We start from the raw sequence: 27,625 nt of genomic DNA on the forward strand, positions 1-27,625 counted from the left end.
GGGCGCCAAAACTCATCAGGTGGATGAGAGGTTGAGGGTGCACCCAGGTGTTGAGCCCTATCAACCTTGTTTGAGGCAAGGAATCTCCCCAACAGCACTTTGATTCAGTCAGCGCCAGGTACCGTCACTTCTGTGCTCCTTGACCAAGGAGAGCTCCAGCATTCGTTTCAACATTCTCCACTACCTCTCTGGAGGGCTGGAGGAAGAGGACAACCCAGTCAGCAGCTTCTCATAGCACTGAGATCCATGCAGCCTGATTTTGCTCTTTGCCACATACTGCAGCCCCCAGGCAACCTTTCTGGGTTTTGGTCAGCCTGCAGCCGTCTGACTGGAGCTTGATTATTAGGTTGGGTGTTTCACATACAAACCCCCACTTCGTGGGCCACTGGGGACTTCCAACATGAAAGGTACTGAATCTCCAGGTGACTGGAAGCAGGCTTTAAAGCAGAGCTCAAACCCTGGTTACACCACTTTCTAGCTGAGTTAGCTGTTCAAGGTTAACGTCTGGGGAGCCAAGGGCCCTCGTTTCTTCTCCTGTAAAACACAGCTAATAAAAGAAGATACCTATTAAGCTTATGAGTATTAAAGGAGACAATATATGTAAAGTGATTCGTTATGTTTCTGGCACATAATAAGCACTCAGTCCCTGTTAACTGTTATTATAATTTTTATTATTTTCCACTGGGGCTGCTTTTCCACAATGCGATGATTCTGAATTGCTCCGGCTTTTGGAGTGTGGAAGGGAAGCGCTGGATGGTCTGAACCATAATCTTGCGAGGGGGCTCCTGAGGGAGAGTCAGGCACACACAGCCAAGTCCAGTCCCCCCACCCTTCACCCCGTCCGCCCCTTTTCCTAGCGCTCCTTTTCCTCCCCTTCCACCTGGGGGTCCCTTTTGCCGCCCAGGGATCCGTGCGGAGGTACAGACTATCCCTGTGTCTCCCTGCGCAGTAGAGAGCACACACTAGCATATTCCGAAGGCGCCCCCCAAAGAAAGACGGGAAGTGCACCTTCTGGAGGGCCCGGACCGGCTCCCCGAGTCCGAAATCTCTGCTGCCCAGCTGCGTTTTCTTGACGGAGCCTCGGCTCAGTCCCTGAGATCTACCACGCCGCCCTGCCCCAGAGCGGTCGGGAGCCAGAAGCCGCTGGCAGGGATCGGGGATCCGGGATCCGGGATTCGGTTCACGCGGCTCCCCGGTCCGCCCGCGGAGGCAGCTCCCGCAGGAGCCTCGAGGGGGTTGGGGGAGCCGGGAGGGTGGGGTAGAGGCGGGCGGGGCCTCCGCGGCGGCGGGCGGGGCGTGGGTGGGTCTTCAGCACCCGAGCCGCCCCCTCCCCCGGCTGGTCCGCAGCCCCGCCCCGGCCCCTCCCTCCGGCCTGTGCGGCGGGTCCGGCGGCGGCGCCGGCGCGGGGACAGGCGGAGGCGCGGGACGTGGGGCGGCGCCGCGGGCAGGGCCGGGCGGACTGGCGCTGGCAGCGGGGGCAGCGCCGCGGGCCGCTCCGAGTGGCCGCAGTCTGGGCCTTGGTCCTCCCATCCTGCTCCGCCGCGGTGAGTGCGACGGGCGGCCCCCAGGGGTGCATTTGTGTGCCTGTCTGCCCGGCTCCGGGTCCAAGTCCGAACGGCGGTGTGTCTGTCCGAGTGTCTGTGGGTGGGGGCATAGATGCTTTTCAAAAGCTGTGTCTGTCTCTGTCCACGTGAGGCGTGTCCGTGTCCGTGAGAGCAGTGGGGGGATTCTTCGGGCTGTGGCTGCTCACGTGAGGTCCATGTTTGAGGGGGGGAGGCGCGGGTGGATGGGTGATGGTTCCTTGGAGGAGCGCGGGGTTTGGGAGCTTGTGTATGTTGGCGGAGGGTGTCGAACGCTGCGGCCGAGGGTGGTGGTGCTGTGGCGGGTGGGGTTGCTGAATGGGACTCCGGAATCCCGTGGCCCAGCTTGTCTGAAGGGCTCCTTTCTCCCTGCTGCAGACACTTCCACCCCTGGCTCCCCCCTCCATCCTCCTCATGCACCCAGAAGCCCCCCAGGCCAGGTTGGAGGACACTCTTTTCCCCCTCTAGTCCTGCTCCCTGGACAGGAAGCCTCATCCGGAGGCTGCTTGTTGTAGGAAAGGACCCCTCTGATTCCCCTTCAGCCTGGGCCCCGCCTGGAGGGCCCCAGGCCCCTCCCTGGTTCTAGCCTCCTCCCTTCTGGACTTGGCTTCAGATCCTGGGCTGCAAACCTGCAGGGACAGATGGTTGCAGGTTGGAGGGGCAGGCTGCACCCCAGGGAGGTCGGTCTGACCGAAAGGCAGGTCCTGAGCTTGTTCCTTGTATGGGGGTCTCTGATGTGGACAGCATAAACCCAGGACTAGCCCCAGTAGGAAGATGAGATCTGGGAGGTTGGAGTGGGTGCAGAGGTCTTTTTCACAGGTCTTTCCCTGTTTGTCTGTCCAGCTCACCAGTGCCCATTCATCCCCTAAGTAGGGCTCTGATTTGCTGCGGAATTGGAATCAGAGCTGCAGGCCTGACAGGTGCCTGCCTCTCTTGGCTTGCATGCCTCCAGTGACAGAGCACTTACTACCTTCCGTTGTGGAAGAGCTTTTTTTTATGTTGAGTAGAGGTCTTTTTCCTTTGAACTTTGTTTACTTGTCTTGTTATTGCCTGTGCTTTTGCCTCTGTCTGGTGAGAGGGAACTGCAGTGATTTAACATGGCTCTCCTGTCACCAACATATACTGAGCACCCTCTGTGTGCCAGGTGCTGCCTCAGCCTCTTAGGGGACAATGGCATTCTTGCTGAGAGAAGAGCTTGAGCAAAGGCCCATCGTTGTGATAGTACAGCCTGTGTTCAGAAAAACAGAGCAAAACCATATGTCTAGAGTAGAGGGTGCCCAGAGGGAGTGTCATGGGTGCCCTAAACTTAGCAAACATTTATTTTGGAAGGGTGGGGGGGGGCAACTGCAACCACCCTCTAACACACCTAGCCTTACTGTGGAAACCAGCAATCAAATCCTCAAGGTGGGATTTAATCATGGCACATAATACAGTCTGTAGGGACCTTTGGCTGGAAAGAGAACCTTGGGAATCACAGATTTGGGGAACAAAGAGACCCCCCCCTCCAATCCCAATTTACAAGTAAGGGATGGAGTAGAAACTTGCCCTGAGTCTTACCTTGCATTAGTGAGATTAGTGCCAAGGTCAAGACTAGCTCCTAAATCTCCTGACCTTCTAACTTGGTTACATTTTTGAGGCGGAATCAAGGATATAGTCATAGTATCTGAAAGGTAAAAGAACAGGAAGAATTGAGAAGATTCCCAGGGTTCTGGCTCACATGGCCAGGTGGATGGTGGCACCTTTTATTGAGATGAGAAACACCAGCAGGATGAGCAAATTAAGGGAAAATGAATTCAGTTTTAGACTAATCTCTATGCATAATCCCTGTGGAGATGTCCAAGATATGGTTGGATATATGGGCCTGGTGTTCAAGAAAGTTTACTGCACAGGAGATAATGCTTTGGGAGTCAAGTGGATGGTAACTGAAACCATGAGAGATGACGAGATTTCCCAGGCAGAGTATGCAGCTAAGCGAAGAGGCCCTGGATCAAAGCCCTGGGGAGTTAGACATTTAAGGAATGGGCAGTGAAGGCACAGCTAGAGAGGCAGGTGTAGAACCCATATCAAGTGGATCATGAAAACATCTAGTACAACCTCTGCCCTTTTGAGTCTTGCTCCCTTGCCCCAACTGATCCATGTTTCTTAATTTTTCATGCTTCTGCTCCTTTACTCACAGTTTCCCCAATGTACCTATTAAGCTCCTGCAAGACTCAGATCATATATCCTTTCCCCTGGAAGCCTTCTTTATTCTCTTCCACCACCTTCAGAGTTAGAGACTTCCTCCTTTTTTCAGCTGTAACAGTTTGAATGTGTCAGTATCATGACACTTACCACATTATAGTTATGTATTTCCATGTCTCTTTCCCACACTAGTCTGAGAACTTGTGAGGGACAGGGTGTGCATCTGTTTCAGCTTTGTGTCTCCAGTTCCCAGGTTAAGAGCCTGGTCCAGAGTGTGCCCAGGGCAGTCTGAGTGTTTGCTAGGTCGATCAGCTGATTGGATGGTTCGTCCACTTGCTCAGTCTGGCAGTGCTGGGGGAGATGGCACTGTGAATTTCATCACTTTCCTTCCCTGTCAATCTTACTGAAAGGGTTCCTTGGCTTTCAGGACTTCACCTCCTCCAGGGATTTTTCTGTTCCAGAGAAACACCCAAAACTGTAACCTGCAGTCATTGTCATTTTGCTGAGGACTCAAATGATCAAATACACTTGGGGGGTAGTGTATAGGAGTGAGTCATTTTAAGAAGCAAGTGAGCCTTGCTGACCTCTTGCATCATTTTTAAACAATGCCTTGGTCACCTACGTCTAGCCACAACTGTGTAAATCATGTGTCCTGGGACTCTCATGAGGTTGTAGGAGGAAGTCATGGGGGAAATTGGATGCTGTTTGAGAATTTGGAGAAACTGAAAAGCCTTGAAACAAATCCTTTGCAGATGCCAAGGAGTTAGTGGAGTCAGCGCTGGCTTTCTTCATTTGTTCAAAATGAACTTCCTTCCCAGCCCTCTGGATCTGGCTTCCTCTCCTCCACCCTCTGGAAACCATCCTCCCTATAGCTAATGACAGCTTCTTTTTGGCTTTAGATCCTAGGGCCTCTCTGCAGCATTTCACAATGAAGGTTCTTCCCCTATTCGTGAAGCTTCTTCTCCCTTGGTCTTCACAGTGTCTCTCCTTTCTTGTTTCCCCTGCCTCTCAGGCCACACCTTTTCAATTTCTATACAAGCAAGCTTTGTTTCCTGGGCCTATCCCTTAAATGCGGAGGTTCCTCAGGGCACAGTCACGGGCTCTCCTTTCTCTCCTTACACTCTGTCTGGGTGATGTCAGCCAATTCCATGGCTTCAGGCACCATCTCTACACTAATGACTCCCAAATCCTTTTCTCCAGGCTGACCTCTTTCTGAGGCCCCGGCCTGTCTTTCCCACTGGCCGCCGGAGCTCCGTTCAAATGTCCCGTAGGCACTTCAGCTTTGTCTTACCAAACACGGAGCTTATCCTTTCGTGCAGCTGCTCCTCTTCCAGAGTTCCCAAGCCAGAAAACAAGGGATCATCTCCAAGTCTTTCTTCTCTGTCTACTCTTCACATCATACCAACCAGTCATCAAGTTCTGTTGATTCTTCCCTATGAAATCTGCTTCTGTCCACCTCCCCTTTGCTGCTCCCCTAGTCAAGGCCACCGTTACCCCTCCTGTAGAATGTCATGCAGTCTCACCTTTCCCCTAGTGACCCTTCTAAACTATTTTTCACACAGCAGTCAAAAAGTGACTCTTGTGGCTCTATCACTTTATACTTAAGCCCTCTCTGCCCACCTACCCCCACTCCCCACGCTCCTACCCCCCCCCCCCTTGCTCTTTGGATAAAACCTTCATCTCCAAACAGGGAAGACTAAAGTCTAAACTCCTTAATAAGGCCAACAAAGTACTGCGTGATCTAGTTCCTGCCTATCACTCCATTTCATTTCTTAGCCCTCCTCTGTCACAGTGTGTGATTCAGTCTCCTGATGCAGAAGGTACCATGCTCTGTAACTCTTATTTGTCCTGGGGTGTGAATGGCACTTTCTTCAGAGAACTCTCTTGACCCCCAACCTTCAGTAACCCCCCTTCCCTGCCCCAGCTCTAGGTTAGGTGACGTCTGTGCTCTGAAGCAGCTCCTGCTTCCCCACAGAGCCTTCCGTGTTGCATTGCAGTAATCTATGTATTAGACTGTGGAACCCATGAAGGCTGCACTGTGACTATTTGTCTTTGTATTCCCAGTCCTAGCAGCGGTGTTGAGTGAACGCTGAATGAGGAAATGAGGTGCCTTTAGAACTGAGCCGTAGAAGACGGGTGGAATAAGGGATGCGGGGATGGCAGTGGGCAGCCTGAGGAAGGAGGGTGAACTCTCAGCTCTGAGTTCAAGATCCTCCAAGTTTCCGCTGTGAAAATCAGTCCATCTAAACCATCACCTATAGGACTTTGGGGGCAGATCTCTAGGACACGGGGGGATGGGAGGGGTGGGAGGAGGAGCCCAAGAGAAGAAGGGAATCTTAGTGATTCAGGCTTGGGTAGGTCCTCCGCGGTTGCATGCCCAGCAAGTCTGGGTGGGGAACTGAAGCAGGAAGGGGAAGGGGGGGAGGAGCTGTCCGTCCTTGGATGTAGCCCAGTCCCCGCCCCTGTGTGACAAGCTAGGAGAGCCCCTGGGGCCTGGAGAGAGGCGGAGCCTGAGATACAGATGCCCCGGCAGGGCCGAGTAGGCCACTCCTACTCTTCCTCCCAAGCCCTGCCCTTCACCAGACTCAAGCTTCAGTCTGGCTCCCGCCTCCTGTTCCTTCCGCCAACCCTCGGTCCGTCCTCCTCCTGCTATGTTGTCCTGGTGTTAGGTCTCTCTGGAGAGAGAACCTCAGAATCCCAGGGCCCGCATCAGGAGAGGATGCTCTCAGGGAGGCCCTTCCTATCCTGTTCCTACTCATGCCCACCCTTACACAAACATAAGGCACATGCAGTTCAGCCCTTCTTGTGCTCCTCCCCAAACGGGGAGAGGATTCTGGACTGGCCCCCACGGCAATCATTCGTTCGTTTGTTCATTCATTCATTTATTCATTCAGTCATTGTCTTTGAGGAGCCTATGATGCATCTAGCTGGGCACAGATAGTGGTTACTTGATTCTAGCCACTGCCTGTTTTGAAGGAGCCAGCGGTCTTTCTGCCTCCCTTCATGGCTACATTTCTCTCGTGAACTGCCTACAGCCACTATTGTTAATGTCTTCGTCTCCATTCCTCACTCACCGCTGTAACCCCACTGCTGCCCCTGCTGTGTCACCATGGCCAAACCTGGCGGCATGCCAGTCTTCATCTGCCTTCGTCGTCCCTTCTTTCTGGAACCACTCTCTTCCTTGGATTTATTTGGATCCACGGTCTCTTGGTTTTCTTCCACCCGTTTGGGTTCTCCTTCGCTCTGCACTGTCTGTCCCCAGGCAGGCTCATCCGTTCTCGTTGCTTTAAGTGCCATTAATATGCCAGTGCTTCCAAATCGGTAACCAGCCAGATTCTACTCTACCCAGCTTATATTCTGTTCCTTACTTGACATCTCTACCTGAATATCCTACAGGGCGTCAAACTTCGCATGCCAAAAACCGAATGCCCCACACCAGTTCCTCAGCTTTCACGGTCTCTGTGCATGGGCCACCATGTGCTCAAGTGAGGAGCCTGGGAGTCCTTATCGGAACTCCCTTTTCCCTCTCACACCCCATCCATCGTGGTGTCTTTTAGATTCAGCCTCATGAGTATTTCTCGAATCAGTCTACCTTTTTGCCGACATCTCTGCTAATACCCAACATCATCTGACAAGAAGAACTGAGGTAGCTTCCTACCTGGTCTCCCTGCCTCCACTCTGGTTCCTCCTCAATCCCCATAGCTACCAGAGGAGCTTTTTATTTATTTGTATTTTTTGTAAATTACACCATCCCTTCCCCCCACTCCCAATTAGGGTAAAGTCCAAATTCTTAACATCAAGGCTCTTGGTGACCTCATTTCATCCTACCTTCGCAGACTCACCTGTTGCCTTTTATTCAGTTTGCACTGACCACATGGTCCTTTCGGGTTATCATTGAGACTTCTGCCTCAGAATTTTCATTCCTGCTGTTCCTTCAGCCCAGAATGATTTCCCGCCCTCACTCTTTGATGCCCCCACCCTCATCCCTACCATTTTCCTTCCATTCTTCAGAGCTCAACTTAAAAGTTACCTGTTTAGAGAGGTCCTATCTGCTCACCTAAACCAAAAAGTGTTCTTTCTCATAGGATCCTTTCTTCTTTATAGCACTGTCCTCCCTCACAATTTGTAAGTATATATTTGTTTATTTACTTTAAAAATATATGTCGGGGCACCTGGGTGGCATAGTTGGTTAAGCGTCCGACACTTGGTTTCAGCTTAGGTCATGATCTCATGGTTGTGGGATCGAGCCCCACGTCTGGGTTCTCACTCAGAATGGAGTCTGCTTGGGATTCTCTCTCTTCCTCTCCCTCTGCCCCTCTTGCTGGTGTACACATGCTCTCTCTCTTTCTCTCTCTAAGATAAATAAATCTTTTAAAAAAGTAAACAATAAAATAAAATATATGTCACCACTCCCCACCACAAGGACAGTGACCATATCTATTTTGTTTATCACTCTAATCCCAACACCTGCACAAAGTAAGCACTTAATAAATATTTGTTGAATTACAGAATTAATTCAATAAACATAGATCAATCCTTATGTCAGGCTCTGTGCTAAGTGTTAGGAATAAAAAATAAGATACAATAAGAACTCTGCATGCAATGGAGGAAGCAGAGAAGTAACGAGAAAATAACAGTATAGCATATCCAGGCTAGAATGGAGGAAATGCAGGGTATGGAGGGACCTAAAGGTAGAATACCTAACCCAGCCTACAGGAAACAGGGAGGGCCTTCTGGAGGAAGTGACATCTGTGTGGAGACCTGAAAGCTTAGTGGGAGCCAGGCAGGCAAAGGGGGACTTGGAGGAGGAGCTCAGGCAAAGAGAACAGAATGTGTGACTGCCCAGAAGCAAAAGAGAACAAGGAGTTTTCCAGGAACTGAAGAGAAACCAATGTGACTGATCATAGAATCATGAGATGTGAGGTAGTAGAGAGAGCTATGGGCCAGAAGCTAAGCCTTGTTGGTCATGCTAAGGAGTTTGGACTTTGTCCTCTGGACAGTGGAGAACCGTTGAAGGATTTTAACAGGGAGTAGGTGACAAGATGGAAGCTGTGTTTTAGGAGCGTCAGTCTAGCTGCGAGGGGGATGGATGAGAGGCACAAACGAGGAGACAAGGAAACCAGTTAGGAGGCTGCTGCTGTGTCACAGGAGAGACTTGGTGGCAGCCTGAACCAAGGGCAGTGGCTGTATGCTTGGAGAGGGGGATAAGATATTCGGGAGGCAGACTCCACCAGACCTGATACTGACTGGATGTGGATACTGATAGAATATGGTCCCAGACAGGTGTGCTGAGAGGTGGGTCAGAGCATAGGTAGCCGCAGGTAGTCAGGAGAGACCCTCCGTGAAGAGGCTGTCCTAGAAGAGGACTTGGGGAAGGCAGAGGAGGTGAAGGATGGGTGTGTCATTGCAAGTGGGCATCCCTGTACTGTGCACTCAACATATGCTATCACAGATTCTCAAAACATCCATTCGAGGTACGGATTATTCCCATAATTACAAATTAGGAAACAGGCTCAGAGAGGTTATATGAATTGTCTGAGGTCACATGCCTGGTACGAGGCCGAGCTGGGTTTGAAACCCCAATCTACCCCTGAGTCTGTGGTTTTAACCAGAGCACCATGCTCAGAGGTCCCTCAGCTCACCTACTTCACCCTGTTCCCTCCCAGTCACTGCCTGTCCGGCCTCTGGCAGGGAAGGAATGGGGTTAGTTCCCTGCAGGGGATTTGAGTGGTGGGGATCAGGCGGGGAGAGGGAGCATGGGCTTCCCTGGGGCTGACGCTCTCTCTGTACACAGGCTGGTGTGAGTGGCAGAAACCGTCCGTGGGCGCCATGGCGAAGAGGGAGGACAGCCCTGGCCCAGAGGTCCAGCCGATGGACAAGCAGTTCCTGGTGTGCAGCATCTGCCTGGACCGGTATCGGTGCCCCAAGGTTCTGCCTTGCCTGCATACCTTTTGTGAGAGGTGAGGGGGTGTGTGTACCCGAGGGGGATGAGGAGCTTGCGGGACCCCTGAGCTGGGGGTGGCATGTGCAGACCTGTAGGAGGTGAGGGACATGTAGACACACGGAGGGCAGCAGATGTACCCCACCTGCAGGAGATGAGGTTTTGGTGCGAGAATGTGTGAGAGGACCAGAAGCTGCTAACACTGGGTCAGGGGTCCTGCCCCTTCCCAAACCTCAAGGTGGCTTTCAACACTACCAGAGACATCAGACAGAGGTGAGACTCTCCACGAGTGGCAGCACCAGAAGAGTTTGTCACCAGTGGGAGGATGGTGGAAGGTCTGTCCTTCCCTGCGTGTCTTCATGGTTGTCCTGACGCACTGAGTGAAAGGCAACCACTTCCAGCCTTCAGGCTTTTATCCATTATTTATTCATTCAACAAATATTTATTTATTGAGCATCTACTATGTGCCAGACTGTCCCAGGCATGGGGTATGATAAGCACACAGATTAATACTTGCTCTTGAAGAGCTTTCCGTGTAGTTAAGGAGAAAGACAGTAACCCGATGGCCGTGTCGCCAGGCTGCAGATAAATATTGCCCCCTTCATAAGGCTGCAAACAAAGCGCTGAGCTACGAGAGTTTAGCTAGGATCTGTTACAGTTTGGAGAACGAGGAAGGCTTCCCTGAGGTGCGGCCCAGAGCGCTGATGCAGTAAGTGGTTAGTGGGTCGACTAAGCGAACGGAGTGCTAGGAGCATTCTAGGCAGAAAGGAGAACATGGGGAAAGGCATGTGGCACGAGGGAATGTGTCAGGGAAGGGGGCCCGGAGGAAGCCTGGCAAGGTGGGAGCAGAGCAGTGTGATTGAGGTGGTGGGGCTGAAGCTAGAGAGGCAGGCGGGGCCCACACCACAGGGGGCTTTGTAGACCTGTTAGAGAATTTTGCCTTTACCCTGAGGGCCCCGGGAAGCCTTTGGTCCCTGGGTCTTCTCACCATTGCCTCAGCCCAAGCCTTCCCGCTGCCTCCTGCCTTCATGGGAAGCTGCTTCTGCCACGGGGACACGCTTCCCTTCCAGCCCCACTGCTCTTCAAGATGTCAGCTCTACTGCTCTCACCCCATCATCATCTGGAAACAGTCTTACCTTTTGGCCTATTCCAAGCTCTTCCATCAACCTGGGTGAATTTACTACTCACTTAGGCCTCTTGGTTTTCGACTGTTTCTCTAGGAACTGCCTCCATACCACCTCTGGATGCCTGGATCTTGCCATCACCCGGAACAATATCGCTTCTGTGGTCATAAACTCTGGTGTCCCACTCCTGGCTCCGATTACCCCATTCCCACTAGACCAGCTTTAACTGGGTATAGACGTCCTCCAGGCCCTATGGCTGACCATCTGACTGGCTGCCACAATTCCTTCAGGTCTTTGTTCTTTTCTGAACCCGTGCAGCAGCTGCTCAACCCTGGATCAGAACTGTAATTGGACATCTCTGCACCTCCTTCTAGGCCTAGATCACTGAGCAGTCCTGGAGAAAATCAGTGCCTGAGAAATTATGATACCAGTAGCTACAGTGTATCAGTTGCTTACTATTTGCCAGGGACTGGCTACTGTGATATACATGTGTTGAATTACTTAATCCACACAATAGATACTTTATTATACCCATTTTAGAGGGGAGTAAACTAGGGTTCAGAGTCACAGAGTAATTAAGAACGGTTTCTGAGGCTCCACAGTAAGTAAACAGTTGAGATCTGAATCCAGGTTTGACTGCAGGGCCTTCATTATTAACTACTACTCATTCATTTATCCCTTGGTCCCTGCTCTCAAAGAGCTTATGCTCTAGTAGGGGGTGACTGACAGTAAGCAAGCAAATAATCAAACAGGAGAGTCACAGTCTGTGCTAAGTGCTTCGTAGGAAATAAACAGGAATTGAGCGGAGGTGGTTGGGTCAGGGACTGTTCTGCATAGAGTCATCCGGGAAGGCTTCCCTGAGGAGGTGACATTTGACCTGTGGCCTGAGGATGAAGAGACAGACTTGCAGATTGTTCCAGGCAATGGGAAAAACCCATGCCAAGGCCTTCAGGAAGGGGTAGACTGGGCATGTTCAGAGATCAAAAGAAGCGAGTGTGGCTGAATGAGGAGGATGAGGTGAGGTCCAAAAGCACCAGAACAGTTCATGGAGAAACGTGGTAGTTTTAGGAAAGTGTTTAGATTTTATTCTAAATGCAAGGGGAAACCACTGGAGGAGGGTTTTTGTTTTTGTTTTAGGCAGGGAATTAACGTGATGTAAATTAGATTTTAAAGTTCCCTCTGGCTGCTGTGTGGAGAATGGGTTACAGAGGAGCAAGAATGGAAAGAAGAAATGAGTTAGGAAAGTATTCAACACCTAGGAATGAGGTCTTGGTGAGTTCGCAGGTATTTTGCAGGGGAAACCCCAGATTCAGTAAGCTGGGCAGAGAGCTGCAGGGGGACAGATTTTAATGGCTGAAATTCAGATTTCAGGGTTGATGCAGTGACTGGTGATGAGAAACGGGAGGTGTAGGGAGCATGAGAGGGGACAGCTGAGGTAAAGTGGAGGAAGAGATCACTGGGTGTGAGGAGGTCAAGGAATTGAGATCCTGATGGTGCATGGGGCACCTGGTGGATGTCAGAGCCCCTGCAAGTAATGGCGGGAGTGTGTGTATATGGGGGGGGGGGCGGTGTCGGGGGGAGCAGTAACAGAAGAGAGTGAGCCGGAAGGAAGTCTTCAGCCATTGAGGAAGCAACCATGATAGCTACCGGAGATAATAACAGGAGGGTGGTATAGACAGGGGCATGAGCTTCCAAGGAGCTGAAGAAGAATAGAAATGTTCCAACTGCGGGGCAGGGGCGGAAGACTCAACCCCACCTTCTGGCCCTAAGGAATGTGGAGTATGAGACAAAACCACTCTCTACTTGAGATGACTGCTGGGGAAACTAGGTCACAAATAAGTTAATATTTCTGAAGCACTTAGAATCGTGCCTGGCACATAGTGTTTGTTAAATAAATAAAAATTAATTAATACAGATCCAGAGGTGTAGAGAATATTAAGAGAAAAGACTGGGGATATGGGAAAGTGTGCACCATGCCGATCTTCCCTCCACAGAGTCATGGTCTCCATACACAGCTGGGGGGAGGGGGCTGTGTGTTTCTAGAAAGCTTCCTCTCCTCCTCCCGTCAGTGACTAATCCCAGCCCTCACCAGTCTCCTGAACCCCTCCTTCACTTTCAGCATCTAATCTTGCCTGGAAGTGAGGCATCCTCTCTAACTTCACCCCTGTGCTCTCTCTTTCCCCCTTCCCCCAGTCAGAGAATGGGGTCCACTCCTCCTCAGGCCACTGGGAGCCATTACCCGCTCCCAGACACCTGTCCGTGGTTCTTCTTGTCTCTTCTACGTCTCCTTCTCTCCTGGCTCTGTGACTCATAAACACCTCATGGCAACATTACAAACAGATAAGAACTCTCGTTTGTCCTCCACTAGCTGCCATGCAGTCCCTCAAGCCCTCTCATTCACTTTTCAACTAGCAGTGGTCAAGCTTTCCTTCCCCTGGCACACCCTCCTCCCCCCTCCCCTTTTCCTTACAGATGAAAGTACTCTCACACTGGCCAAGTTCAGGGGCCCTTTTCCAGTCCTTACCTCCCTTGACTCCTCAGCCACTTTTGACACTGGTCACTGCTCCTTCCCTCCTTCTGGAAATGCACTACCCACTTCACCTCCTTGTCAGTGTCTCTCCTCCTACCTCTCTGCTGGTTCCTCTTTGCTCTCATTCAGTATTTGCTCTGTCCTGCTCTTGTCACTGAATATGCCTTTTGGGCTGATCTCATCCCTCCCGTGGCTACAGAGGCTACCTCAATGTCGATGGCATCCCCATCTCTCTCTGCCTTTTCCCCAGCTGTCTCCTGGGCCCCACTACCTGGATGTCCCACTGTTCCAGTAAACTCAGCCAGGTCAAAGCTGAATGCCTTTATAAACCACTCCTCTTCCTGTGTTTCTCATCTTAGTGGCTGTCAGCACCATCCACTCAGTCAGCTAAGCTAGGAATCTGGGAGTCAACCAAGACTCATCTCTCACTCCCCATATCTACTCAGACCTAACACCTCCCACTGCTCTACTTCTTAAATACTTCTCGAATTTGTTCCAGCTCATAGTCTACATTGCTACTGCCTAATTCCGGGTTTTTCTCATCTACTGCAAGATATCTTACAAGACTATTGCGAGTGTATCTTGGCTAAGCACATGTTTTGCCTTGGATTTGAATCCAGGCTCCTGTGCTCCCTGGCTTTGTTACCTTGGGAGACTTTCCCTTTTTGAGTCCATCAACGTAAACATAAAGTGCAAAGTGCAGCACCTGGCACATAGTACTTAATAAACTAACTGGATGACAGTGATGATGATGCTGTCTCATCACGTTCAAATTCATCCTCCACACAGAAGCAATGAAGAGGATAAAATGTAAACCTAGCTGTACCATGCTCGGTGTTCCCTATTGCTATCGGGATAATTTCTTTTCCTTTCTTAAAAAGATTTTATTTAATAGAGTGAGAGCACGTGTGGGGGAAGGGGCAGAGGCAGGGGGGGAAGGGGCAGAGGCAGAGGGAGAGGACCCAAAGAGGAGCCCAAAGCAGGGCTCGATCCCAGGATCCCAGGACTCTGGGATCATGACCTGAGCTGAAGGCAGGTCCTTAACTAACTGAACCACCCAGGTGCCCCTGGGATAATTTCTTTTCTTTTTTTTTTTTTTTTAAAGATTTTTTATTTATTTATTCGACAGAGATAGAGACAGCCAGCGAGAGAGGGAACACAAGCAGGGGGAGTGGGAGAGGAAGAAGCAGGCTCATAGCTGAAGAGCCTGATGTGGGGCTCGATCCCATAATGCCGGGACCACGCCCTGAGCCGAAGGCAGACGCTTAACCGCTGTGCCACCCAGGCGCCCCGCCTGGGATAATTTCTAAGCTCCTACTGTGGCCTTCCATGACTGGCCCCTGTCTCTCTCTCTCCAGACTTCTTTTACTATTTCTTGCCCTGGACTTGATCTCCAGCCACCTCAAACTGCTGCCTTACTTACATGATGCTGTTTCTGGCCACTTTCTGTGTCCGGAACACTCTTACTCTCTCCCTGCACTTTTCGTTGGTTAGGCTAACAATGATTTATCCAGGAAGATTTAGCTTACATCCTCTGAGGTCTTTTCTGGCTTTTCTCTCCACCCTCCCACCCCCTGGGGGCCAGATGCCCTTCAACACATTTCCTTATCATTGCATGAACAGCATTCTTTATGTTAATAATAAATGATACCCTTCAATATATAGTGTTGTGAGTTGGCATGTGAGCACTTCACATTGAATCCTCCCTCCAACACCCTGTGAAGTCTGTGCTGTCTCCATTTTACGAAGGAAGGATCCTTGGCTCATAAAAGTTATGTAACTTATCAGGGGTCACATAGTATAATAGATGATTGACCTAGGAATTACCCCCAGCAGCCTCATTCCAGACCCATGCTCTTATCATTATACTGTTTACTTCTATAAACTCTGTGATTTTCTTTCTCTGTTGACTTGGAAATATTTTAGAGATGGACATTATGGTTTCTCTATGTATCACCAGAGCTTAGCACAGATTTGGCAAGAGTAGGCAGTCGTAAATGTTTAAAGAGTTAATGGGAGGAGGGGCTAGTTGCACATTTTCTATGAGAACGGTTTGTAAACACCTGTGAAAGGTGAGCCTGTGTTTGTACACGGTGTGAGGAATGCAGATCTGTCTGCTCTTCTGAGAGAGATCAGGGATGTGTTTTACTCAGTTGTGAAAGGTGAGGCCTTTTACACCTGCTGGCAGGACAAGACGTGTGTGCCAACCAGAGAGATTTCAGAATGAAGTGTACATCTGTGAGGAGAAGAATTGGCATCCCTGGCAGGCGTGAGGGGGGTGCACTGATTTTGCCCACCCCTCCTTCCTTTGACTCCCCCTCCCCCCGGCCAGATGTCTCCAGAACTACATCCCTGCGCAGAGCCTGACGCTGTCCTGTCCGGTGTGTCGGCAGACGTCCATCCTTCCCGAGCAGGGCGTCTCAGCACTGCAGAACAACTTCTTCATCAGCAGCCTCATGGAGGCGATGCAGCAGGCACCTGATGGGGCCCACGACCCCGAGGATCCCCACCCCCTCAGCGCAGTGGCTGGCCGCCCCCTCTCCTGCCCCAACCATGAAGGCAAGGTGGGCCCAAGCAGGCCCAGTGAGGCCAGGACTTGGGGTGGAGGGCGAGGAGCGGTTGGGGGAGGGGCCAAGGGGCTGTGGGTGAGAGAGGGTGTTTCTCTGGATAAGCGGTCCAGGTAGGGGCGCACCTGGAAGGTGAGGGGCAAGGAGGGCAGAGCGGGAGGGGAGGAGATAAAGACGTTTGGTGTGTAGCCGTGGCCTGACTGGAGCGCTTCTGCCGCCAGACGATGGAGTTTTACTGTGAGGCCTGTGAGACGGCCATGTGCGGCGAGTGCCGCGCGGGGGAGCACCGGGAGCACGGCACCGTGCTGCTGCGCGACGTCGTGGAGCAGCACAAGGCGGCCCTGCAGCGCCAGCTCGAGGCCGTGCGCGGCCGGTAGGAGCCTGGTGGGAACCTGGGCCGGTGGGGCGGTCAGGGAGAGTGTCTCCAGCCGGGCAGGGGAGGGGCCCCGGGGAGGCTAGAAATAAAGTTCTTCGGGAGGGCTGGGAGGGCTCAGGCAGGGTATCTCCTAGGGGCACAGCAGATTCCCCCTGGGAAGGAATGGTTTGCTGCACGCATTGTCCGGCAACCCCGGTATGAGATGTTTCCCTCCCCAGACTGCCCCAGCTGTCCGCAGCTATCGCCTTAGTGGGGGGCATCAGCCAGCAGCTGCAGGAGCGCAAAGCCGAGGCCCTGGCCCAGATCAGCGCAGCCTTCGAGGACCTGCAGCAAGCGCTGCAGCAGCGCAAGCAGGCTCTGGTCAGCGACCTGGAGGCCATTTGTGGGGCCAAGCAGAAGGTGCGTCTGTTCACCCTTGCCCAGCACCGTCCATTGTGAGGTGGCCTTATTGCCGCCATGCTTTCCCTGCTTTCCATTCCTGGGCACCCCTTTCGCCAGACTCCACCTTCTGCCTCCCGACCTGGCCCCAGGGGTACCGCGCGCTCCGTGTCCCTGGCCCACCCTCCCCCTCTGGCATTTCTTAAATGCTCTAGTACTGTAAGGTCATAAGGAATCACAGAGACCCTTTCGGGGCCAGTGTGCGCACCCACCCCTCCCCCCACCCCTCTTCAGGTGTTGCAGACCCAGTTGGACACACTGCGCCAGGGGCAGGAACACATCGGCAGTAGCTGCAGCTTCGCGGAGCAGGCACTGCGCCTGGGCTCAGCCCCGGAGGTGTTGCTAGTCCGTAAGCACATGCGAGAGCGGCTGGCGGCGTTGGCGGCGCAGGCCTTCCCGGAGCGGCCACACGAGAACGCGCAGCTGGAACTGGTCCTCGAGGTCGACGGGCTGCGGCGATCGGTGCTCAATCTCGGCGCGCTGCTCACCACGAGCGCCACCGCTCATGAGACCGTGGCCACAGGCGAGGGCCTGCGCCAGGCGCTTGTGGGCCAGCCCGCCTCGCTCACCGTCACTACCAAAGACAAGGACGGGAGGCTGGTGCGCACAGGCAGCGCTGAGCTGCGCGCGGAGATCACCGGCCCCGACGGCACACGCCTTCCTGTGCCTGTCGTGGACCACAAGAACGGCACGTATGAGCTAGTGTACACGGCGCGCAGCGAGGGCGAGCTGCTCCTCTCAGTGCTGCTCTACGGACAGCCGGTGCGCGGCAGCCCCTTCCGCGTGCGTGCCCTGCGTCCTGGGGACCTGCCACCTTCCCCGGACGACGTCAAGCGCCGCGTCAAGTCCCCTGGAGGCCCGGGCAGCCACGTGCGCCAGAAGGCAGTGCGTAGGCCCAGCTCCATGTACAGCACGGGCGGCAAGAGGAAGGACAACCCCATTGAGGACGAGCTTGTCTTCCGTGTTGGTACAGATGGCTGAGGGCGGAGCCAGATGGGGGCGGGCTCAGGCCGTGGGCAGGGCCGATTGGGGGGGTGACTCAAGTGACCTCAGCGAATTGTTCTGTTTTCCTCCCCTGCCTTCCCCACAGGCAGCCGAGGAAGGGAGAAGGGCGAATTCACCAATTTACAGGGAGTGTCGGCAGCTAGCAGCGGCCGCATAGTGGTAGCAGACAGCAACAACCAATGTATCCAGGTAAGCGCCTTTCCTGTTCTCCCGTGACGCTAGTAAAGGTCCTCAAACTACAGCTTCCTGAAAAACCAGAGTGCACAGGTCACCTCCTGAAAGGTGCACCAGCCCTCGAAGATAGTGCCGGTCCTTAAAGAGCAATGAGTCACGGCACCGTCCCTCACCCACCTACTTGCCATCCACTCCCATGGCCCCAACACTATCCAGCACCTTCGCACTTAGGCACTGGGGTTGTAATGCTCTTTCGGCCTCTACCTCCCAGGCCGGGCCTCAGGCCACACGAGGTCCTGGACCCCAAAGATCCGGTTCATTCTTCATACACTTCTCACTCTGTTTGAGCCTCCACCTGACCAGCTTCCTTTCTCCCCTGTCCCCACGTGGTTAGGATGCAGGCTCCCCTGCTTTCTTTCATCATACCAGCCTGGCTCTAGAGTGTATCTTGTCCTTGTGGGTCTCTGCAAACAGCTCGTTGGCTAGACAGTCAAGTGGGGGTAACTTGTGAAAAGAGATGTCTTCCAGAAGCTAAACTATAGTGCGACCTCACAGGTGGTCCTGCCCCCAGCACTCCCAGTCCCTCACACACCTGATTAAAGCATCTGCCACACAACACAAATGGACATGACCTCACTGCAATTTGAGCTCCTTAAAGCCAGGAACCATGCTTTTCTCTCTGTTTTCCTTGTAGTGAGCCCAGAGCCTAGTGACAGGCACCAGCCTGGTAGACAGTATAGCAGTTAAAAGCTCAGGCTCTGAAACCAGACACCTGGGCTTGAATCCTAGCTCTGCCACTTACTGACAAGTCATGTGACCTCTCTGAGCTTCAGTTAACTCATGTGTAAAATTAGGAAAAGAATAGCTCATGGAGTTGCTGGGAGCATTAAAATGATATAATGCACCGAGCCTGACACCTGGCGAGCCTTCTAACGTTAGGTATTGTTAAAAATATCATTGTCCAGGTGGAGACTATAAACAAAAGCCAGGAGGTAGGAAAGTGCTGGAGGGGGTTGTTTGGGGGAACTGGAAGGATCCCAGCCAGCTAGAGGTAGATTACTATTAGGAGCCGAGTAGCTGAGGTCACATTGTAAACAGTTTTGGAGAGAATGCTGTGGAATTTTGATTTTATCCTGCGCAGGATTGTTTCTAACTACCATGCACTTTAGTTCTTGGAAACATTTTATCAGGTTGCAAAACTTTTCTTGGAGATTCTTACTTCACAACACCTATGAAGTTCTTCTGACCCTGACTGAGTACCCGTGCCACAGGTCGTCCTCTCAATGTTAGCTGCCCCCACTTCCTGCTTTCCACGTTAGGAGGCTGAAGGTGCCAGGAACTCTTCCATGGCCCTATTCCCGGTCCTGCCCAGCCTGGTTTTACTCCTACCCTATTCCTAAGGGCAGAGGAATGGAGAGGTGCAGGGCAGCACATGGAAGCATTTGGGCCCAGCCTAGACAGTGAGGGAGGAGTCAGGTGGGAGGGGGTGGTGCCGAGGCCCTACTCAGTCCCACCCGCCACCTTCCAACTCCTTTTCTCCTCCTCATGCCAGGGATGCCTTCTGGCCCAAAAGCTGAGATTTGGGAAACTGTCCCTCGTGTGCACACACATGGGTGCTCACATGCACACAATGGTGTGTGCTGCTTTGTCTCCCCGATGAGGGACTGGGGAATTGAGAGGGAGGGCCTGGGGCAGCCCCCTCCCCTCTCTGGATACCTGGGGCTCCTACTGCAGCCCTCCTTCTCGCTCCTACTCCACCTGCATCCTAATTTCATAACTGTGAGGAGCTGGGCTCTTGGATTCCAGAGCTGAGTTTCTACTTCTCTTATTTTGGAGTCCTCCAGTTTGATCTGGGCCAGGCTCCCAGATAGATGTTGCCTTCCCCACCCCGTTCAGGAGGTTTTGGTGACCTTGTGAACTTTTCTTCCTTTGAACTGTCTACGGTGACATCCGAGGCAAATCCCTTCATTGTGCCGAGTCAGCATCAGCTGACAGAGAGAAAAAACATTTTGTGATTTTGAATGAAGAATTTGATTTGTATATATTATATCCTTGTGTAATAGTCTTAGTCCAGAAATTTTCTCAGCTCTTCTGTGAAAACTTCCTCATTTCCTTCAAGCAGAATATTAATCACATTCTTCTCTGAGTTCCCTCAGCCTTTGCTATAGCACTTTTTATTCTTTATCAGAATCACTGGTTTGTTGTGTTATTTTTTTAGTCTCTCTGTTCCCCCCCCAACTTGACTCAGATCCTGAAGTTACTTAGTGTGACCATGGTATAGGAGAGAGGTGTTAAGGACCCAACGAAGGCACCAGCAGATTCTAGAGATGTTAAGAAAAGCATCAGATGTCAAGGGAGAAGAAGGGATCAAGAATGGCAGGACTTGGTGCACTGGGTCGCTGGTGCTGCGATGCAGGGGCAGGCCTGGGTGTCCCTGGATGCGTTCCCTTCTGCATGTGCTGAGTGTGACACGGCTGTGCGGCAGCCGAGTGGAGATGCCCAGTTCTGTGTGAGCTCAAGCTGAGGAATTCATGCATTTGTTGACTGCCTGCTGTGTGCCCGTTGCTGTGCCAGCAGTGCAAATGCAGCAGCAAACCAGGCAGACAGTCCCCGTCCCGCCACAGGCTTACCTCCTTAGGAGACGAGGGTGTTCAGCAGTTGGTTACAGGAGTGATAGCTGGTAGCGGGAGAACTCTAAAGCATGGGTCATGGAGGCCTACCTCTGTGTGTGTATGTATCCGGGGGCTGGAGCGGGTCCCGAAAAACTCTGAAGAAGTGACCTGGAAATTTCTGAGAATCAAAAGATGACTAGGAGTTGGCCAGGTGTGAGAGGTGGGATAGGATAGGAAAGGAAGAGTGAGACCCCACCCCCTCCACTCCCACCCTCACCAAGCCTCAGTGTTGAGCTGGAAACTGAACTTCTCAGACTGGGGGTGGGGGTGGGGTGGGCAGCCACACAGCCTCACTGCTGATCTGGCAGGACCTTTTAGTCCCTCTGACATCAGCTCTTCTACTCAGGGTGCCTCCCTCTCATGCTGGCTAGTGCTGGCCTGCCACAGGGGACCAGGGCAGACCCCAGCGCGGGGCTGGCCAGCCAGCTGAGGGCATGCTGGAAGTCCACATCAGGAGGGATTGATGTCTGCTGGTGGGACCAGTGCAAACAGCCCTGCAGGCCCAAGAGATGGGGATGGGACGGGGGCAGGGGGCCTAGTCCACCAAGGAGGAAGCATGCCGGGATGGAAGAGCAAGGCCAAGACCCAGAACTTGAGTTCCCCATGGCTGCTCCTGGCTCTGACTCATCTTGCGTCCCTAGAGCCTGTAACAAAGCAGAGCGTGTGAGACTTGTGTAGTGAGTGATGTTTCGGCTGTGAAAGAGAAACAAGGGGACTTGGCTGTACAGGGAAGGAGCATTAAAGGAGGTGCTTTTAGGATGGGGAGACCTGAGCATGTAGGGCAGCTAAGGGAGGAGGTAGGAGAGGGGAAAAGGTTGGAAGGTTCACTCGGTCCAGGAAGAAGGTTACCCTGTCAGCCTCTTAGCCTCTTGACATGCTCATCCTTGTTCACCACCCCACCCTTTCTTGTCTGCTACCAAGTCTTATTGTCTTCCTCCCTTGTCTCCAGAGTCCATCTTTGTCCCAGCAAGTACCCTGCAACAAGCTATCACCCCTTCTCTCCTGGTCTAGTGCAGCGCCTCTGACTGGCCAGCTAGTGCCCAGTTTGGACTCCTCCCTGCAGCCTGAGTACTCTTTCTTTTCTTTTTTTTTTTTTTTTAAAGATTTTTTTTAATTTATCCATTTGACAGAGATAGAGACAGCCAGCGAGAGAGGGAACACAAGCAGGGGGAGTGGGAGAGGAAGAAGCAGGCTCCCAGAGGAGGAGCCTGATGTGGGGCTCGATCCCAGAATGCCGGGATCACACCCTGAGCCAAAGGCAGACGCCCAACCGCTGTGCCACCCGGGCGCCCCCAGAGTACTCTTTCTTAAAAGCTCCCGTATGTTTTCTCCAACACCAGCAAGCAACTCTCAGTGGACACTGACCAGGTGCCCTGCAAATTTAACTAATTTTGACACTATCTACCTAGACATGGCCTCACTTCCCGTAAGACTGTCCCCACGTCAGATGCCAGTCACAAGTCCAGGTTGTTACTTGTGCTTCTGACTGACCAGCTATAAATTGGAGGGTCATATGACCCCCTCTTCAGGTTCGATTAACTTGCTACAGTGGCTCATAGAATTCAGAGGAACATTTAATTATGTTTACCAGTTTACAAGGATACTATAAAGGATACGGATGGACAGCCAGATGGAGAGTTACATAGGGTGTGGTCTAGAGGAGTCTCTAGTGTAGGAACTTCGGTCCCTGTAGAACTGGGGCGCGCCACCCTCCCAGCACCAACCTAGAAGCACGTGAAATCTGTACCTTCCCTGCTTCTTCCCAGAGGTTGGTGGGTAGGGCTGAAAATTCCAACCCTTTAATGAGTTGGTCTTTCTGGTGACCAGCCTCACCCTGAAGCTGTGTAGGGCCCCCATCCTAAGTCACCTCATTAGCATAAGCTCAAAAGGGGCTCCTTGTGAATGAAAAAGACATTCCTATTAATCAGGAAATTCAAGGGTTTGAGGAGGTCTGCACCAGGCACTGGGGACAAAGACCAAGTATATTTCTTGTTATACCACAAAAGCAAATCTCATCTTGTCACTCCCCTGCCCAAAATTTTTAGTGAATCCTCATTACACCCAGGATAAAACCTTACTCCTTCTGCTGTTCATGGGAGTGCTGCCTGTAATCCAGCCACCCTGGGAGAGCAGTGCCCATCCTGGACCCTGTGCCTTTTACATACTGTTGGCTCTGCTTAAATGCCTTGCCTCCTCCTTACTGGCCAGTGTGGTTTGTCTCTTAGCATCCTTATTAGGCTACTAAGTCAGATAGCCCTCTCTCAGAGCCTTTCCTGGCCATTTCCCCCGACCACTCTCATAGTCCTGCAGTCTCTCTCATTCATACCTGTGCTACACATCACCTCAGGTCTGCAGCTAGTCCGATTCTTCTCTGTAACCCCCCCCCCCATGGAGTCAGTAAGTGCTTGTTGAATGGCTGAATGAATGGGGGGGGTCTCCTCCCTCAGGATCTTGCTCCCTTCCCTCTGTGCCCACAGTCTCTCCCCTCCTCCCCGCTCCTTCCCTTGCTCCTCTGCTCCAGGTTTTCTCCAATGAAGGCCAGTTCAAATTCCGCTTTGGGGTCCGAGGGCGCTCACCTGGGCAGCTGCAGCGCCCCACAGGTGTGGCAGTGGACACCAATGGAGACATTATTGTGGCAGACTATGACAACCGTTGGGTCAGCATCTTCTCCCCTGAGGGCAAATTCAAGGTAAGAGGCCTACTGTCACAGTGTTCTGCACTTCTGATGGCCCGCTGAGGTGACCATTCTAGTGCCTCCTGGTGGTCAGGGCCTGGAATAGTCCATCCCCAGCCCAAGGTTCTCCTTTATTGGCAGGCTAGGACTACTCTCCCCACAAGGCAAGATAAAGCCCCTAATGGTATCCCCTTCTTCCAGACCAAGATTGGAGCTGGCCGCCTCATGGGCCCCAAAGGAGTGGCGGTAGACCGGAATGGACATATCATTGTGGTCGACAACAAGTCTTGCTGCGTCTTTACCTTCCAGCCCAATGGCAAGCTGGTTGGCCGTTTTGGGGGCCGTGGGGCCACTGACCGCCACTTTGCAGGTATTGGGGAGCAATTCAGAGATCTATTCTGATACCCCAGCCCCAGAAACCTACCCTGGTTACTCCAGATTTAACCACCCCTCCTCCTATACCTTGGGCTTAGAGGACTCCCGTCCCTTTACTAGTACCATCATTCCAGAGGCACCTGTCAGCCTCTGAGGCACCCCCCCGCTTTTCCAACAGCCCAGCTTTGTCATCCCAGATACCCTTCTTCATCCCAGTCAGTATCCCAGCTCACTGCCCTAGAGACCACTTTTTGTTTTCAGGGCCCCACTTTGTGGCTGTGAACAACAAGAATGAGATTGTAGTGACGGATTTCCATAACCATTCAGTGAAGGTCAGTGTCCTCCCTCCCTCTATGACCGCTGTCCCAATATCCTTTCCTCTTTGACAAGACCCCTTTCTCCTTCACCTTCCCCTCCCACCCACCCCTGCCCCACCTTGAGATCATTCATTTGAACAATAAACGTTTATGGCATGGCTGCTTTGTCCCAGGCATATGCTGGAAGCTGGGGATACAGTGATTAACAAGGCAAATACACTCTCTGTCTTCCTGGTAATGGTCTAGTAGGGAAGATGTAAAGCTGCATATTACAGTGTATTATTATGTTACAATTATGTGGTAGAGAAGTGCAGGGAACGATGTGAGGGCATAGCAGAAGCATTTGATTCAGGTGAGATGGAGAACCACCTAAAGCAGCAGGGGAATTAGCCAGAAGGGAGAGAAGGAGGAGAGGATTTGAGGCAAAGGGGGCCGGAGGAGCCAAGAACTGGAGGCAGGAGCCCTTCAGTGTATTCAAGAAACCACAAGTAGTTCAGACTGAGTTTGAAGAGGGGAGCGGTTCAAGTGCCGATGAGTCTCGTGTGCCCTGTTAAGGGGCTTGCTGTCTTCCCAAGAGCTGTGGGGAGTCACTGAAGGCTTGCAGGCCACAGGGCAATGCAGTCCTATGTCTTAGAAAGATCACTCGGCGAGATTAGTGTCAGCAAGATCAGTCTTTTGTAGTGACCTAGATGAGAAATTTTGAGGACCATTACAGAGGCAATATATACAGTAGGGTGCAGATTTGAGATAGAATCAGCAGGTTGGGTGAATTCCCTGGTTTTCAAGCAGAGGAGAAGGTGAAGTTGAGAATGACTCCTGGCCAAATGGGTGTTGCCATTCACTGAGAGAGCACGGGGAAGTTGAGCTGTTGGATTTGATATGCCCAAGGGACACTAGCTGGAGATAGTCAGTAGGCAGTGGGAAGCATGGCTGTGAAGCCTGGGAAGAAGAACTGGGCTGGAGCTGCAGATCTGGGGGTCCTCAGCCCTGGGGCTTCACCCCACCTCCTCTAAGGCCCTGCTCTCTGCCTGAGGCCAGGTCCCCAGCCCCCAGCCCTTTCCCCTACCAGGTGTACAGTGCGGATGGAGAGTTCCTCTTCAAGTTTGGCTCCCATGGTGAGGGCAATGGACAGTTCAACGCCCCTACGGGAGTGGCGGTGGACTCCAATGGGAACATCATTGTGGCTGACTGGGGCAACAGCCGCATCCAGGTGAGGCCCAGGGATGGCATGGGGGTGAGGCTTCCTGCTGTGCTCCATGCACCCCTCCCCACCGCCCTACAGATGCTTCCCACCTGCCTGATCTTACCTCTCCCTCCATTGTCCACTCATTCCCCAGGTATTCGACAGCTCTGGCTCCTTCCTGTCCTACATCAACACGTCTGCAGAGCCACTGTACGGCCCCCAGGGCTTGGCACTGACCTCAGATGGACACGTGGTGGTGGCTGATGCTGGCAACCACTGCTTTAAAGCTTATCGCTACCTCCAGTAGCTGCACAGGGGCCCTGCCTGGCTCATGGAGGGACAGACATGGGGGGATTGGACAAGAGGGTCTGGCCGGTGGTGGGCCGGACCTGGCAGCACTGAATGTGGGCTGTGGGCGTGGGTGCGCCCGGTGCCCTCCCTCTCCCCCTCTCCCAACCCCACGGTTGCACTTTATTTATTCGGTTTTTGCTTTGGTGACTGGGTGGGCCTGGACTCTGGTCCCAAGGATGTGTGCAGAGCTTCACCCTACCCTCCACCCTTTACACACCTGCCCTGTCCCCTCAGTCTGCTCCCCACCCCCCAGCCTGGGGCCAGAACAGCCTCTTACTCCAGGGCAGAAGTCCCTCTGGTTGTCTCCCTACCACCCCATACACACTGACAGAGACAGCAATACCCCACCCCCCATATTAAGTAAATGTGTTCACCAAGATGGTTTTGTGGCTTTCTTGTGGGGTGGGGCTGTGAGGGTACAGGAGGTTGGGACTCATTCTGAACTAAGAGATGGGCAAGCAGTAGGCAGAGGATCCAGATTCCCAAAGAGCCCTGATATTTTAAAGTTTCGGGAGTGGAGCACAAGAGCCAGTGAACCCCTGGGGCTCTTAGCCACCTGCCAAATCCCTGTCCCTAGGCCTGCATCTCCTGCTGAAATAGTAAATCCTTTGGCTGTCTGCCCTACAGCTGAGAAGGAGCCTGGGAAAAAAGTGCCCGGAACACAGCCAGCAGCTGCAGGGAGAACAGTTTGAGGGTAAGCTAGTAATCCTGGAAGCCCAGGCCCAGGTAAGGGACCTTGGGGCTAAGCCCAGGTGGAAGCCACGTGCGGGAGACTCCATATCCAATCTTAGAGCTCAGTGCTGAAGGCCTGGAGCCCTGCTTGTTCTCCATTCTATGGTTGTTGCCCATTCTCCACGGTGGAATGGGGGTCCTAGCATCCTGAGTTCTCATGGGCCAGAGTTTGACTGCCAATTCCAGAGATAATTACAACTAACATTCAATGATTTGGGAGGCAGGGACTATGAGGGACTATGACTTCTCCCTGTACAAAAGGCCGAGGCTCAGAGGAATAGGGCATATGACTGATGAAGAGCAGAGCCTGGACTTGAATCTACAGCTGTCATACTCTAACCTGAGACTTGTAGCACCTTGCTCATTATGCCTCTTGCATCTGGCATGCTATCTGGCAGAGAAGGCACTCAACAGCAAGATTTGGGGAATGATGTAAAGATTATTAAAACCATGCAGAAGGGATCTGGGAAGGTTACTTATGAGAGGTCCTGGGAAAGCTCAAGACGTTGTCCTTATGTGGCGTGATTCCTGGAGCTAAGATGGGAGGGCCATGGGGGCTTTGCAGAGATCAAGGGGGCACCAGGTGGACCACATGGAAGTCTTGGTTATCTTCACCTCCTTGATCCTCTTTGTCTCCACTGGTTGGGACCTGGTAGGCAGGCGTAGGGACAGATGAACACCCTGAAGTTCTGGGGCAGGTGGTCTTACAGGGCCTGCCCTTCTGGCTCCAGGTATGAGTAGGGTTGCCTGAACCCATGCCCTGGCCAGCAGAGATGGTGTGCTCAGTTATCAGTCACTCAGCACCAGTGGGTTCTTCCCTGGGCGTTCACAGGTAGATAGTCTATTCCTCCCCTGCACTCTGTTCTTCTTCTTCTTTTTTTTTTTTTTCTTTTTTTTTAACTGAAGTATGGCCGACACAGACCGTTACATTAGTTTCAGGTGTATGTGCACCCTTTGTGACAAAGCACCAACAGTGGCACCGAGGATGCAAGCTCAAAGTTCCCAGCCCTCAACTTCTTACACACTCACATTCTTGGCATCTAAAAGCAGAGGAAGAAAACGGCAACAAAAACGAACTTCCTTGGGCAGGAAGCCCCAGATGGCTTTCCCACCAGACTGAGACCAGGCTGCTGGGGCTGATTTCCATAGATACCAGTTTCGGTTGTCCACCTAAACCATGCAGGAGGTGTTTCAAGGTGGGGTTACTCACTTCCTCTTGACCTGATCACAGTGGGCATTTTTCCCTCCAGTTCCGGCCTTGGGCCCAGAAGTAGCTGGAAGGGGTACCTGGCAGTAGAGGTGATGCCTTGACTTAGTTGGCATAAGTCCTAAATAATCTTTACAGACTTGGGGACCGCAGCAGAGCCCCCGCTGGGACAGGTCAGAAAGTTATTCTGTGGTCCCT

The 27,625-nt window shown here is 52.5% G+C and overlaps 1 protein-coding gene across 1 annotated transcript; it reads left to right on the plus strand.

The window, feature by feature from the left end:
• Positions 1–1,348: 1,348 nt before the first annotated feature.
• TRIM3 (tripartite motif containing 3) lies at positions 1,349–25,867 on the plus strand. The gene is made up of 12 exons (XM_045783032.2): positions 1,349–1,544; positions 9,556–9,721; positions 15,689–15,920; positions 16,145–16,296; positions 16,518–16,698; positions 16,972–17,704; positions 17,828–17,931; positions 23,110–23,277; positions 23,464–23,632; positions 23,899–23,969; positions 25,024–25,164; positions 25,292–25,867. The coding sequence occupies exons 2-12, from the start codon at positions 9,591–9,593 to the stop codon at positions 25,442–25,444; spliced, it is 2,235 nt and encodes a 744-aa protein (XP_045638988.1). The 5' UTR covers positions 1,349–1,544; positions 9,556–9,590; the 3' UTR covers positions 25,445–25,867.
• The last annotated feature ends 1,758 nt before the right edge of the window (positions 25,868–27,625 follow it).

The sequence above is a fragment of the Ursus americanus genome, chromosome 16 (genome assembly GCF_024610735.1).
Source record: "Ursus americanus isolate L20-20 chromosome 16, mUrsAme1.1.p, whole genome shotgun sequence".
NCBI classification, from domain to species: Eukaryota; Metazoa; Chordata; class Mammalia; order Carnivora; family Ursidae; genus Ursus; species Ursus americanus.

Coding starts and splice junctions, on each gene's coding strand:
- TRIM3 (XM_045783032.2), top strand. CDS start 9,591: ATGGCGAAGAGGGAGGACAGCCCTGGCCCAGAGGTCCAGCCGATGGAC. Junction 9,722..15,688: donor CTGCATACCTTTTGTGAGAG/GTGAGGGGGTGT, acceptor CCCCCCGGCCAG/ATGTCTCCAGAACTACATCC. Junction 23,633..23,898: donor CACTGACCGCCACTTTGCAG/GTATTGGGGAGC, acceptor TTTTGTTTTCAG/GGCCCCACTTTGTGGCTGTG.